The sequence below is a fragment of the Streptopelia decaocto genome (assembly GCF_964273445.1).
Source record: "Streptopelia decaocto genome assembly, chromosome: 7".
Classification (NCBI taxonomy): Eukaryota; Metazoa; Chordata; class Aves; order Columbiformes; family Columbidae; genus Streptopelia; species Streptopelia decaocto.
In genome coordinates, this window is record NC_138661.1 from 51,908,588 (window position 1) to 51,923,324 (window position 14,737).

Below are 14,737 nucleotides of genomic sequence, written 5' to 3' on the forward strand. Positions count from 1 at the left end.
GCATTAGGGATACAGACCTGTCTCTAATTATAGGGAGGTATCAGGTGCCTCCACTGCCCCTTTCTCCTTGAAGAAAAAAAAAAAGCCTGGCTTGCCTTACCTCTGAACTTATTTTCAATGTAAAACTATGGGTTTGGAGGTGTGTGTGTTAAAGTAGGGGATTGCCCAGCAGCCTTTATTTGATTTTTACTTTTTTAAACCACAGGAGACTCTCTGCTGGCTGGAGGGCTGACTGTTTTAAGACTCTTGGGGTGAAGAATGTCTCTGAAGCTTGTGGGAATCCCTTGTGCCTGGATTTTGGAGAGACCTGACTGTGGGGAAGGCTGGGCTGGCTGTCCAGGGGACTATCCTGGGGGCTGCTAGGAGGAGGTTTTGCCAGATTTGCATTGCTGGGGTGGCGTGATAAAGCACTTCTGCTGGACAAGGTGGTGCTGGGACTCCAGTTCCTCTGGAGGAAGTGGTGCAGCCCAGCCTGCACCCCGGGGCACCCGGCCCCGCTGGCTGTGGGGGGCCCAGGCATTTCCTGGCTGCACCCCACGAGAGGGCGAGCTCTGCTCAGCCTGATTTGTCCAAGAGCACTGATAGATCTGCAGCAAAGGGGAAAGCGGAGATGTCCAGGCAGAGTTTTGGGACATGGCAGGGCTTTACCGCTTCCATGGAGCAGGCAGGCACCCCCCAGGGTGGCAGTGTCCCCAAGGGCAAGCTGCTGTCAGGGAATACGATGGCACTTTGGGACAGGGTGGCATCCTGGCCTTGGGTTAGATCAGAGTCTGTTTGCAGCTGTGCTGCCCATGTGGGTTAAGCTGCATGGGCTTTCCCAGGTTTGCTGCAACTGAAATAGGACAAGTGCTGCTCCATGGGTATGGCTGAGAAGTGCAAGGTGTGTGGAGGGCTGGTTTGGGAAGGTGGGAGGAAAGAGAGTTTCTTGTACCTCCCTGGTCTTGGCATCCTCCCTGCACACCTGGGTTTTGTGTGGTGTGCTGCTTCAGAGGGTTTCAGGCCTTTCCCAAAATCTGAAAGCCCTTTTCCTAGCAGTAACTGGAAGGGTAGAAGGTATCACAGCTGGTGCTGTGGCAGTGAAGTGGTTAACCTCGGCATGCTGGGCCCCTCTGCTCTGACCCCAACTGACCCTCTAACCCAGCCCAGGCTGATGCTCTGCCTGCATCCTCCCTTCGCATCCGTCACCCCTGTGACCCATACGCCTGGCTGTGGGGTCTGTGTGGTGGCTGAGTGGGCTCCTTGCTACCTCAGGGCTCTCCCCAGAGCTGGGCTTGCTCCAGTTAGGCACCCATCCAGCCTAGCTGCTGCCTCCATTGGGACACTGACTCGCATCCAGGCATACTGAGGCCTCGTCAGTGTGTGTTGGGAACAGCTTTTCTTTGGGGGTGGAGTTGGGAATCCTGGCCTGAAGAAAGTTGTTGCCCAGACTCTGGGGTGGATTGGTGGCTGCCAGGCTCTGGGGATTGTAATCTGGCTCTGACTGGCAGTGCAAACCTGCTGTGACCCTCAGAGGCTCGGAGGAAATGACGCTTTGCTGCTCTCGCTTCAGTCTTCATGTGCAGCCTTGCCAGTACAGACCAGCTATGCGAACCTGTCTGGAAGGACAGTGCCTGCTCTCCTGGCACAGGTAGGGGAGGGCTCTGCTCTGCCCAAGGTAACCCAGTTTGTGCAGTAGCTTTGACCTCTCATAGCTGCAATTCCTATTCCCTTAATATGAGTCCAACAAGCTCCTCATCAGGCTGAGTCTTTGGGCTCACTGAGGAGGTACTTTGGCATCATTTGAAGCCAAATGCATGGAGAAAGGGTTCTCATGAGGCAGTTCTGCTCTCCTCAAGCCCTTCATAAGGAGAAATCCTGAGGATGTACATCAATGAAAGGAAGATACAGTGATGTATCTGTATGATAGGGACTCAGGGGCCTCTTCACCCAGGTTGTGTTCTGGATCATTTTAATCTGTTATATGGGCCAAAAAAATGCCCTAGGAGGTGCGGCACATGCTGGGAAGGCAGCTGTCATGCATGGCATGACTGCAATATGATTGGTATGAGAGCAGCACCTACAGCACTCAACCAAGGCCAGGGTGTCACCATGGTGGGTGCTCTGTGGGTATCCTGATGGCCTACTGCCTCGTGGCAAAGAGGACAGGCTATCTCTACTGCAAGGCCAGACAAGTGAGGTTGAGATGTTTAGGAAGAAATGCCCTAACTGTAGGATTAGCATACTGTGGATTGGGTACCCAGAAGAAGTGGTTTCCTGTTGGACCCATGTGAGAACTGCCAGACCTTGGCAGGTGTCTTTTGTAACCCAAGGCATGCTCAGTGGCACTTGACACCTGTGTTTAGGCACCTGAATTGCCCCCTGGCTTCTCAATATCACCTAGGAAGCACAGGTCACTGCTGAGATTTGAGCTGACCTCTCCTGAGTCTTGGCCAGATATCTCGCAGTCCTCAGCCTGTCTGGGTGCTCCACAGAGGCGCAGTCACAAATGGGTTAACCATCCCTGCTTGGAGCCCCTGTGTGTTTTCTTTGCCAGTGTATCCATTCTAACACACACCAGATGTGTGAGGCAGCCTCTGGAGTGTCTTAATCCCAGGTTTCGGCACTCAGAGCTGTCTTTCACACGGGCAGGTCTGCAGCAGTTTTCTAGGGTCTCCATTGCTGCTTGTGCACAGCATGAGCAGGCAGGCTGGCAGTCCCCATCCTCTGCAGGAGAATTTGCAGCAAGGCAGGATGAAATATCTTCTGTTATTTACTGCTTTAAACAAGTCACTTGTGGGATGGGCTGCTGGAGCTGGCAGCAGAGCTGATGATGATAGCTCCATCTTGAGTCATATGGGGTGAGTGTTAAACCCAGGAGCGACTTGTGTTCACCCTCTCTCAGCGGATCAACGGTGATTCACACCAGCCTGGTGTGTCTGATAACTGTCCAGGGAATACATGGCTAAAGGGGAAAATACATGAGCTGTCCCAGCTGAATTTATTAATGAATGGAAATGGCAATGAGTGGGCTTCTATTATTAGCTTGATTTGTGATGAGCATCCAGTGGTCTAAAAACTTGGAGCTACCTGGGAGCAACCACTCTGAGATATGCAAGACTTGGTTTATTTGGAAGTCAGATTATTTTGATTTCTCTTGCTATGCCACAGATGTGTGGGCCCAAATGCTTTTTCTAGTGTACATCAGTACCATCCAACTGTCTGCCATAAGGCTGTGCTGGTTTGCATCAGCTGGAGGTCTCCAGTTCTTTCACTTACACGCTCATTTTGAAAATAGATCCTTTACTAGGGATTAATTCTGCATTACCAAGAAGTCTCTCTCCCAGCTCTAGGTATCTGTTGCTTGCTTCAGCTAAATACACAGTATGTGCAATGCCTTTTATCAAGTCCTTGCCAGACAGTTTGAAAATATGATATCTTTTTGTGTGCTTGTACATGCATGTGCTCTTCTGCTGCAAAAGCACTTTTCCTTCCAGTGAAAGCTTACTCTGGAGCCATTAACATTGACAAACTCTGAACTATTGACAGACCCCAAACAATCATGACTGTCAGCTCCTTGGGAGGGGCAAAGTTCTCCCCCAATAAAATTGATGTCAATAATTATTTCCTCTTAAAATAAGTGCATCCTTGCAGTTGTGATTTAGCTTCATGTATCAGGAGCTGACAGCAGTGTGTCTGAGCTGAGCTGTCCTCAAGGACAGACTAATGTGAAATATAGGCTGTGCACCCCTGCTGTGGTGGGACTTCCCCTTCCTTGGGGTGCCATTTGTCTCTTCTGCTGCTTTTCTGCTCCAGTTCCCATCATCTCCTGCATACAGGCTTAGCTGCCCCCTGTGCAGAAAAGATCATCTTAACTTTTTGCTGGGCCTCACTTTGTAGCATTAATGAGTATCTTCCCCCTTGACAGAGGCAAGTGTTGGTCTTCAGGCTTTTTGGGTACTCTTGCTTGCCCTTTTGTAACAGATCCTGTCTTTTGCCCAGCTCAATGAGGGAGGCATGGATGGATATTGGCAAGCTGAGATCAGATGCCTTTCCCCAGCACAAGGTGCAGCTTGAAGTGAGGGTGTAGCTTGGCACCAGGAACTGTCAGATGATGCTTGGAGGTTCCTTCTTGTCCACTAGTTTACCCTGGCCCCAGCTGGAGTAACCAGCCTGGCAGTGTGAGGAAAGTATTAATGGCTGCTAAAACTGCTTGTGTTGCATAATGTGGTGCTACATCAAAGCCTCAAGCCAGCTGCAGATGAGCTAATAAATTTATACCAGGAAGAAGCTGTATTTCACTTCTTGGAAGCTGTGCTGGTCAGCTGAGCAGTGTGGCTGGAGCATAAGGCTGTACTCACACAGTGGTACTATCCTACAGCCTGTCGACGAAATGTGTTGCTTGGCTTTGGGTTATGCTTTGTAGATATCACGCAGATGCCACTTGGTGAAGGAAGATGGTCCCTCTATTATAGGTTGTGCTCCTCTTACGCTGAACTTGGGAGATATCGGGAGATGACTGAAGATCTTTTCAGTTGCCCATTAGTGCCCGTCTAATCCACCTAGCCAAAGCAAAGGCCATTCCATTTATTTTAAATGGACATTCAAAGTTCAAATTAATTCAACAGCTTTCCAAACCTCGGTGAACAAAGACCAGTGACAAGGCAATGTGATTCTGTAAGAAGGCCTTTTTTAGACATTTCCTACAGTGTCTGCTGGTGGGGATACAACCTCTTGGCAGCAATTGCCTATGGCTTATTCATCTTGGCTGGAGCCCTTTGTCCTGTTGCTTAGCCCTGAGGTGGAGAGGCATCCCAAAGACACGGAGGCAGTCTCCACAGGGCCAGTAGTTCTTCTCTTGTCCTGTAATGACCCTCCTGTGTGGGCTGGGAGTGTCTTATCTGCAGCCATTGTTTTGTCTTCCTGTCTCTTTCCCAATGGCTTTGTTGATTTAACCTTATATATAGATACGGTGCACCCTGCAGTGACCACGCTGGTTCAACGTGCTGGACTAGCTGCGCTCCTCCAGAGCTCTGCTGAGTCACATGGCCTTGGACCTGGTCTGTAAAACCCAGATGGTAGCTCACCAGAGTGACTCAGGTGGTATCTCTCTCTGTTTGCACAGCACCCAGAGCAACAGGGGCTCTCATCTCCTTTAACCATGCTGGGCTGCCCAGTTAATGCTTACACTACCTTTCTTTGCTTTCCTCTTCCCCCTTTTTAAAATCCAGTTTTCAGATGTTCCTTTTGGTTCCTTCTCCCTTGATCTCCTCATCCTTTTTGCTCATTTGTATCACCCCTGGAGCAAAAGCATCTTCTCTTATAAGGTTTGTAAGTTTGCATCTTTGCTTCTCACTGAGCTTTAGATTTTGGGATGTACCCATGAAGTGCCTCACAGGGAGGGTCCCTCCTCCATTCTGTGTGAGGGTGAGGGATGGTGGTGGTTTAGAGGAAGAGGGGTGCTCCTTCTAGACCAGGCTTCCTCTCCCTCTAGCATGTCTGCCTCTTCGGATATCATAGGAAGAAAGTCATCACTGATCCCAAGCCAAGAACTGCAGACTTATTATGAGATTGTGTTTATTGACTCTTTGGACCCAACCCACAATTATACATGTTCTTCATGGTAGTCCTCTGAGTGCATGGGCCAGACAAAAGCTCTGAGCCAAGACAACTCCTGCCTACCGCACTCCGTCCCTCAACACCCATGGGGTCACATGTTGGCTAGGGAATGTCCCCTCCCCACTCATGGCCAGGGCAGAGGAAGGCTTGCTGAGGAGCGTTATTGGGACTGGACTCCTTTCCCTGCACCCTGAGCTAACTGCACAGATGAGGTGCTCTGCCCTCCAGACAGCACGCTTCTGGAGTTTGTAACAAGCTGTTATGGTGTGAAGGAGACAACATGCTACTTTTGTCTGCTAGACACCCTGTTTCCTTGGAGTTATCTCTGGCTGCCTGTTTTGGCCTCTGTATTTGGCTGCCCAAAAGTGAGTGCTGGCATAGTAAGCTGGACTGAGCTAATTGGGAATTAGGGATGAAGGTGAGATGGGCAAACCCTATCCATCAGGCTAATGTGCAAACCACACAATCTACGCAGCTGATGTACCAACTGGTGTGCACCTCTCTCTGAACTGAGGCTTCCAGGGAGCTGGGCAACTGCTGATGTCCACCAGGCTGGTTTCAAAGAGGGGATTGCTAATGCATGGTGAAGAGAGGTTGAGGAGATGTTGGGATAGGGAGAGAAGTTTGGGATGGCAGAGGGAAGGATGTATCACTTAAAAGGCAAAACAGACAGACCCCCCCATCTACTCCATCATCCTAGGGGGGCTGCTGGTGGAAGTGCAGGGTCTCTGACTGAGACACGAATGCTTAGTCCTTGCTGTAAAGGTGAGGCTGTTTCTGCAGGAGCATCTTCTCTGTGTGGGATCTTACAACTGACATGCAGGCATGTACCTCTGAAAATAACACGGGCAGCTGATGGCACCTATAAAGGACTGGCCTTTGAAGCAGCTGTACATTGGGACTTAAACTGACAGTGCTTTACATCCTTGCAATATTGGAGAAAATTGCTCGGGCTGCATTTCTTTACTAGCAGGACTAGAGGTTGTTTTTTTTTTTTTTTTCCTAGACCATGTGTTAGCCTCCAACTGATTTTGCAACTAGTTCTACATAGCAGAGTGATTGTGTAATTAATGGGAAATGGTGCGGTCCTATCTCTCTGGGACTCCCGCCCTCCTCCTCACAGCAATGGAGACAGACTCACTCCCCCCTGGCGTTTCACCTTCTCTGCTTTCCCTGCTGCTGGGAAGAGCTCTAAGAAGCTCTCTGGTGTCCTGTGGAGTGTTTCTGGGTGCTCCAGGCATCTCTGCTCCTGTAGTGGGGTGCAGTTTTGCTGAAGAGATTTATGATGGTTTTCCTAGCTTAAACTGTGCCAAAAAATAGCAGATGAATTAATTCTTTGTTTTTCTTCCTGTGTCCGCTGCACTCCTACCCACTTCCTGGTGGGACCGGGAGGTTTGTTTCTGTGAAAGGATATGAGCAGCTGTGGGACTGATGTTGACCTTACTGTTCTTGGATACATGGTATGACTCTGATGCACCTGGGCTCGGCAGCAAGTGCGGGAGGAGAGGGGACAGAAGACGCCTCTGTTCTGCAAGTTGATGGTGTGGGATTTCTCCTGCACTGCTCTTTCTCCTTGGTCCCTTAGGCCCAGGCTTTGTGCTTTTGACTAGTGGGTTTAAATGCTCTGTGCCCCACAGAGATGGGGATAGTGAATCTGTCCACATGTCACTTAGTGCACAAGTTCTCTCCCTTCCTGCAAACTTTGAGTTTAGAAAGAGGGTCCTGCTCTGCTCTCCCTGTGGTCCTGTAGGACCCTGCTAATGCTGGAGGAAGGATGGGTTTTCTTGTCATATCTGATGTCAAAGCTGAAAGCCAGGAAGAAGGGCAGGGAGAATTCCCCTGAGGTCGAGTAGCAGCACAGCCACCTTGTAAAGGCAGGAGGATTTTCCAGGCAGAGTTCAGTACCGGGAATTTCTCTCTCCAGAAGCAATGCAGAGCTCAGCAGGCTGCCTGTTGTAATGGAGGGACCCCTTTCCTCACTGCTTTACTTCTGGTGTTTCCAAATGACCTTACCACCTTAGACCAGTAAGAGCTAATGTCATGACCTCTCTCTTGTCCTGGATTTCATCATTCGAGCATGGTTTTTGTCAGCCCTGTTCACTGAAGGCCCCCATCTCTCAAAGGCAGTCAGTCCTGGGCTTAGGTTGGAAGTCTGTCAAGTGCTTGCAAGATGAGGAGCTCATGCTGGCATCCTCCAGAAGGCAAACCTGGGTGTGGAAGCAAGGCTCTCTTCCTGGGGGAATCAACAGCTTTTCCCTCTGCCTGTTTACACAGAGGATCTCATCACTGTAGGTAGTGGTGTGCCATCACCTCTTCCCCTTCCCACACTCAGCAAGCTCCTGCTTTCTCCTAGTGACAGCGGCTGCATTCCTCCTTGCCCCTGCCAGCACCCTGCAGGTCGCCCAGCATCTCTGCCTGAAATAAGGGTGTTGCTGTGATTTCATTCAGCCCTCACTTGTTGCTGGCCCATGGCTGCTAAATACGTCTTTGCCTGCCAGGACTCCTCTGTCTTGCATCCTTGGCTGACTTGGACCATGGGAATCAGTGGCAGGTTTGGGCTGATTCTCTCCAAAAAGAAAACCCTGTAGGTGCATACTTCATTTCAACTCTGTGGGTAATTGTGGTGAAGTCAGTAGGATTGTTCAAATGCTTAAACCTAATTACTCCTGTAAGTACTTGCACGGCTGGGACAGGCTCTTTTTGAGCAATAGAGACCTTTGTGGTGGATCTCTTGCATTTTCTCACCAAATTTAGAAAGAAAAAAAATGCAGTGTGACAGCATCTGAGTAGCCCACCGAGTGAGGTCATTATCAGTGTCCGTGCTTAGTGAGTTTTGTTGCTCCTGATCATTTAGGGGATAGTTAGTAAATACCTGCAGAAAAAAATAAGGTGTTTTGAAATGAAGAAATAATGGAGTGGAAGGCAGACACTTCCCTCTGATTTGGCTTTAACGTACTTCCTTTTTATTGAGATTTCTGGGTGTACTTCATGGGTAACTTCTCCATTTCAGCTTACCAGGCAGCAAGAAACATTTTTGCAGAAGTAATTAAAACAGAACATGTAAATGAGATGAGAGGCACTGAAAGCAGAAGGAAGGTGAGGGTCTTTGCAGGGTGGTCCCATCATAATGGTTCCCATCTTGGAGAGAGCCAGAGGAATATTCCCACTTACTGTAGGGGAATATGGACAGGCCATGCCATGAGCGCCATGATGTATAAGGTAGGGCTGGAACTTGCTGGGTGCAAGTCCATGTGCCAGTTGGTTTAGTATAGCAGAAGATCTCTTCCCCTCAGAAAAACACATGTGGAGCAGGAGATGCAGGTTAGGGAAGAAAAGACTGTTTTTTTTTTTTTTTTTTTTATCCCCAGTACTGGTCCATGGTAGCATGAGAACACTCAACTGAATGCATGGCAGATGGTAATTTTGTTTTAGCAGGTGGCAGTGTTGATAGTTCTTCATCAAACACTCACACACCTCTTTAATGTCCTGAAATATCAGTGTTTCATGGAGGCAAGCCAGACTTTTTTATTCTTGCCCAGTTCGACAACTGGGGAAACTGAGGCATGGGAGAGTCGGTCAGTTGAGCAGGTGAGGGGGAGGTTTGAGAGCAGAACCAGACTGCATGCTTCTTGCCTGCCTGGGGCTGGCTTCCCCCAGAATCCAGCTGCTATCTCCATCCCAGGAGAACATTTTTCTCTGGTGCAGTGTTTCCAAGCACAAAGCCTCTCTTGCATTATTGTGGCTCTCTGTTCATCTCTGGGCATGCAGAGACTGTTTGGAGGTGAGCCCTTCACTGGAGGCTTCTGCTGTGAATGGAGCAGGAGTGATTTACAGCCCGCTGAGCGCAAGTTGCCAACCTGGGTTTCTGCTCCCACGTTGCTTTGTGTAATAAGGGAAGCAGTGGTAAAGGTGGAAAAAAAAGGCGGGGGGAGGAAATATGGGGGAGTGGGACTGACTGAAGGAAGGAGGAGGGGGCAGGAGAAGACGAAAGAGGGACAGAAGAGGGTTAAAGCAGAGGAGGGAGGGGGGGAAGCCCTTCTCTCTGGGGATCGAGGAGCGCCGGGCTTTGTGCTGCGGGACCCGCCGCCGGCTGCGCTCCGAGAGATTCTCCCGTGACACTTCCACGACGCGGAGGGGGAGGAGGAGGAGGTAGAGGTGGAGGAGACAAGCCGGGGGTGTGGAGCAGGGGGGGCTCGCAGAAACAAAAGGAAACCAGCTGCAGAACTTCCTGAAGGCGGAGAGGGGGGACGCGGGAGCGCGCAGCGCCGGGCGGGCGGGCAGCTGCCTGCGGCGCTGGGGAAGGGGGCGGCAGCCGGGACCCTGCCTGCCGCTCAGCCGTAGCCACCATGACCAGCGCGATCCTGAGGAGGAACTCCAGCAAGCAGGGCCTGCAGAACCTCATCAGGTGAGAGCCCACCTGCCCGCGGGCGTCCGGACCAGGCTGGCTGCTGCCTGCAGGGGCGCGCCTCTGCCCGGGGGTCGCGGCTGGGGGTACTGGGGGACGAAAGGAACTGTATTCCGGATGGACCGTCTTCATGTCCCTTTAAATGAGCTGAATTTCTTCCTCACCCCGGCTCTCCAGCAGCCGCGATGCGTTAGGAGGAGGGAAAATAGATACCCCCCCTCTCCCCATCCTCCCCAAAAGCAAGATGAGAAAAGCAGATTTGAACTTACTGATGGCTTTTCCAGGAGCAGACAACTGAAATAACTGGGCACAACTGTACTGTGACACTCACCTGAGCCGGCTGATTCCCGCCTCTCTCTGCGCAAGGGATGTCTCAGTATGTGTCTTTTTGTGCCCCTTGAGCACTGAAGGCTTCTGCCTAGAAAAAAGGATTTTTTTTTTTTTTTTTTTTTTGTAGGAAGCATACGCTGGGCATGCTGTGCTGTGCATTTTCAATTCAGAGATATGTAAAGGGCCAGATCCTCCCAGGGCTGCAAGCTGACATTGCTCTTTTGATTTAATTGATCGTAATAGTGCTTTGAACCTTTCTCTCAGAGCAGAATTGCCAGGGCAGGGAGGTGGACGCTTCAGTTGGGTTTATTCCCATTTGTCAGCCAGGGCTGAGCTGGGGAGGATGGCTACGTTGTCTGCTAGTGCTAGGATTCCCTTCCTCACAGTCACTCTGCCTTTCCCTGGGGGCTTTTCAGTGGGAGCTGGAAATGCTGCTTTCCTTTGTGGGTCTCTGGGACCCTCCTCAGGCTGCCGATTCTGGGGGAGCTTATTCTGTGCCATGCTGATGGCTCTGACTGGGCAGAAGAGGTGCACTCCTGACCTCTTCATGTCTAATTGAGCAGCTGGAGGGGTGAGAGATGCAATTAGGGAACGCTGGACTTGCATCCCATGTCTTAGGCACCTCTGGGCTCCCTTGTGCTTGCCAGTATCAGCTGGTCTACATCCTAGCTGGGATGTGGAAGATGTCAAGGTGGAGGTGTGGGGGTTATTTGGACGGGCATTTTTCCAGTCAGTTTGGGATTTCCCTGGCTGGTAATGTGACCTCTAAACCTCACACCTTGAATGAGTTTCTTGCCTTGGAAGGGAAACTGGCTGCTACAGCCAACCAGTCTCTCTGACCTTCTTCCAGGGCCCATTCTGGACTCAGGGGAGTCGTCAGAAAAGCTCCCACTGCTTGCACGGACCCCTGGGATGGCAAGTGGGCAGGAGGAGCTGACTCCTCTTTGTTCATCTCCTGTTTGGCCTGTTGCACTCCTTCCCTGGTCTCAGCCCAGAGGGACTGGGATCTTGGTATACAGATCTCTGTTTCAGAACAGGGCTTGGTCAGGGGCTCATGAGAGGTATGGAAACCTCTATGTGGGTGTGCAGCAGGCAAGGATGAGCTCAGATTTGAGGCCAGCTAGTACTGAGAAGGGCCAGGCAAATGAACTGGGGTGGGAATCACCTGAGTGCAGCTGTGTGGCAACTTATTTTGCAGAGTGGCAGATGGAAGGGGAGACAAATGGTGCTTCATACACACCAAAGGGTCATCTGAAGATCCATCCTCAGCACAGCCCAAGCCAGAGGTCTTTTCTTATCCTTAATAGTGGCTCCAAGTTCCTCCTGCTGTGGATAAGGGACTTTTGGTGCTCTAGAGACTCACAGGGACTTTTGCCATAGGAACTCTGGGATGACTTTTGTCCTGTGCGGGGTTATTACACTTAATCTGGCTGAGGTCTGGCTTTGTGGCTGTGTTTTCCAGTCCCACTTGCAAATGAGGAGGGAGGTAGGGTGTGAAGATATGTGACAGATTTCATCCAGGTTTATCATGGAATCATAGAATGGTTTGTGTGACCTTAAAAATAATCTAGTTCCAAACCCCCTGACGTGGGGACGCCTTCCACTAGACCAGGTTGCTCAAAGCCCCTCCCACCTGGCCTTGAACAATTCCAGGGATGTGGCATCCACCACTTCTCTGGGCAGCCTGTTCTGGTGCCTCACCACCCTCAGGGTGAAGAATTTCTTTCTTGTATCTTATCTAAATCTACCCTCTTTCAATTTAAAGCTATTATACCTTGTCCTATCACTACATGCCCTTCTAAGAAGTCCCTCTGCAGCTTTCTTTTAGTTCCCCTTGAGGTACAAGAAAGCTGCTATAAGGGCTCCCCAGAGCCTTCTCCAGGCTGAACAACCCCAACTCTCTCAGTCTGTCTTCATAGGAGAGGTGTTCCAGCCCTCTGATCATCTTGTGGCCCTCCTCCAGGCTTACTCCAGTAGCTCCATGTCCTTCTTATGCTGGAGGCCCCAGGGCTGAATGCAGTAGTCCACATGGGATCCCTCCCTTGACCTACTGGTCACACTTTTTTTGATGCAGCCCAGGAGACAATTGGCTTTCTGGGCTGCAAGCAGCCATTGCTGGGACATGTTGAGTTTCTCATCAATGAACACTCTCGAGTCTCTCTCCTCAGGGCTGTTCTCAATCCATTCTCTACTCAGCCTGTATTTGTGCTTGGGATTGCCCTGACCCACGTGCAGGACTTTGCACTTGACCTCGTTGAACTACATGAGGTTTGCACAGGCCCACTTCTCCAGCCTGTCAAAGTCCCTCTGGATGACATCCCTTCCCTCCAGCATGTCGACCACAGCAAACAGCTTGGTGTCATTGGCAAACTTGCTGAGAGGGCACTCAGTCCCACTGTCTATAACCCCAAAGATATTAAACAGCACTGATCCCAATACTTACCCCTGAGGAATGGCACTCGTCAATGGTCTCCGCTTGCACATCAAGCCATTGACCACAAGTCTTTGAGTGTGACCTTTGAGCCAATGCCTTATCCACTGAGTGGTCCATGTATCAAATCTGTGTCTCTCCAATTTAGAGATAAGGATGTCAGGTGGGACAGGGTCAAATGCTTTGCACAAGTCCAGGTAGGTGATGTTGGTTCCTCTTCCCTTATCCACCAATACTGTAACCCCATCACAGAAGGCCACCAAATTTGTCAGGCATGATTTGCCTTTAATGAAGCTATGCTGGCTGGCACCAATCACCTCCTTATTTTTCATGTGGCTTAGCATAGGTTCCATGATCTTGCTGGGCACAGAGGTGAGACTAACTGGCCTGTAGTATCCCAGGTCTTCCTTTTTTCCCTGTTTAAAAGTGGGGTTTATGTTTCCCCTTTTCCATTCAGTGGGAACTTCACTGGACTGCTACAGCTTCTCAAATATGATGGAAAGTGGCTTAGCAACTTCATCCACCAGTTCCCTCAGGACCCGCAGATGCATCTCATCCGATCCCATGAACTTGTGCACCTTCAGGTTCCTTAGATGGTCTTGAACCTGATCTTCTCCTACAGTGGGAAGTTATTCATTCTCTCAGTCCCTGCCCTTGCTTTCTGCAACTTGGGCAGTGTGGCTAGAGCACTTGGCAGTGAAGACTCAGGCAAAAAGTCATTGAGTATCTCAGCCTTTTCCATATCCTGGGTGACCAGGTCTCCTGTTGCCTTCTAGAGAGTGCCCACATTCTCCCTAGTCTGCCTTTTTTCACTGATATACCTACAGAAACTTTTCTTGTTGCCCTTGACATCCCTGGCCAGATTTAATTCTATCAGGGCTTTAGCTTTCCTAGCCTGATCCCTGTCTGCTCAGTTTCTCTATATTCCGCCCAGGGTACCTGCCCTTGCTTCCACCCTCTGTAGGCTTCCTTTTTCTGTTTGAGTTTGTCCGTGCAGGCCTCCTGGTGTTTGTGCCAGACTTCCTCTTTGTTGAGGTGCATCACTCCTGAGTTTGGAGGAGGTGATCCTCGAATATTAACCAGTTATGCCCGGATAACTCCACTAATGCTTACAGGAATCAACAGGAGAAAAGGCAGGATCTGCTCCATGCACAGCATATCCTATTTTGCAGTTATACTTTCTTGCAGAGCAGTTTCCCTCCTACGCCCAGCCATGGGGCTGGCTCTGCAAGCCCTGCTGGCCTGGGTGCAGGCACAAGCTCCTTCAGTCTGTGAGTGACTTGAGGCTCCTGGCTTGAAGATATATTGCTGTCAAGATTGCTGTGCTCTGCTTTTATCTGTCCCAAGGTGACTGCAGGCAGAGCGGTTACACTGTGTAGGCTCTTCTGATATGCCCAAGTGCATCGGTGACCTGGAGCACAAGAGTGAAAACGGCTGCTCACATTCATGAGCACTGGGGATTTTGGTGTGATGCCAAGATTTACCTGGCTGCTCCTGCTGCAGAGCATCAGCAGGGATAACCAGGGATTTACCTTCTCTGAGCATTGCTCAGCCAAGGGAGCTGCTTCCCAGGCCGTCCCATAGCTGAGCTGAAACCAGTGTTAAAGTCTTGCGGATTTTGGGTTGAAGAGCTGAGTCTCAATGCTTGACCATCCAGCCTTGTCCTTGACACAAAACCTCAGCATTTCAGACAAAGTGGCCCATGCCCACATGTGGAGCAGGAGTCCCTGGCTGCTGTCACGCAAATATCAGTCCCAGGAGCCAAATTTATGTGAAATGGCTTTTCCGTGGACCATGCTGGCAGATTTAGCATAGGCCAGGCTTTGGGGTGGTTGGTGTGTGCTGGAGAGCAGTGGGCTGCATCAGAGGCACTGCAGGCTTAGGTGCTGAGTCAGCACTCTGGAAAACATCCTTCAGCTTATCCTATCCTGAAGGTGGGCTGGAAAGATTAGCCCTCTGTGTTCCTCTCTGCCTGC

The 14,737-nt window shown here is 50.4% G+C and overlaps 1 protein-coding gene across 2 annotated transcripts in view; it reads left to right on the plus strand.

Moving 5' to 3' along the window:
• The window catches only part of LSP1 (lymphocyte specific protein 1), a 54,740-nt gene that overhangs the window by 2,984 nt on the left and 37,019 nt on the right, over positions 1-14,737 (plus strand). Inside the window, exon 1 of one of the 2 annotated variants that reach the window (XM_082057472.1) lies at positions 9,857-10,000. The exons of the other annotated variant lie outside the window; for it this stretch is intronic. Within the exon in view, the coding sequence (XP_081913598.1) occupies positions 9,942-10,000 (59 nt within the window). The 5' untranslated portion in view covers positions 9,857-9,941. Of the gene's footprint in view, positions 1-9,856; positions 10,001-14,737 lie in introns of those variants that run through there. 2 annotated transcript variants of the gene reach the window in all.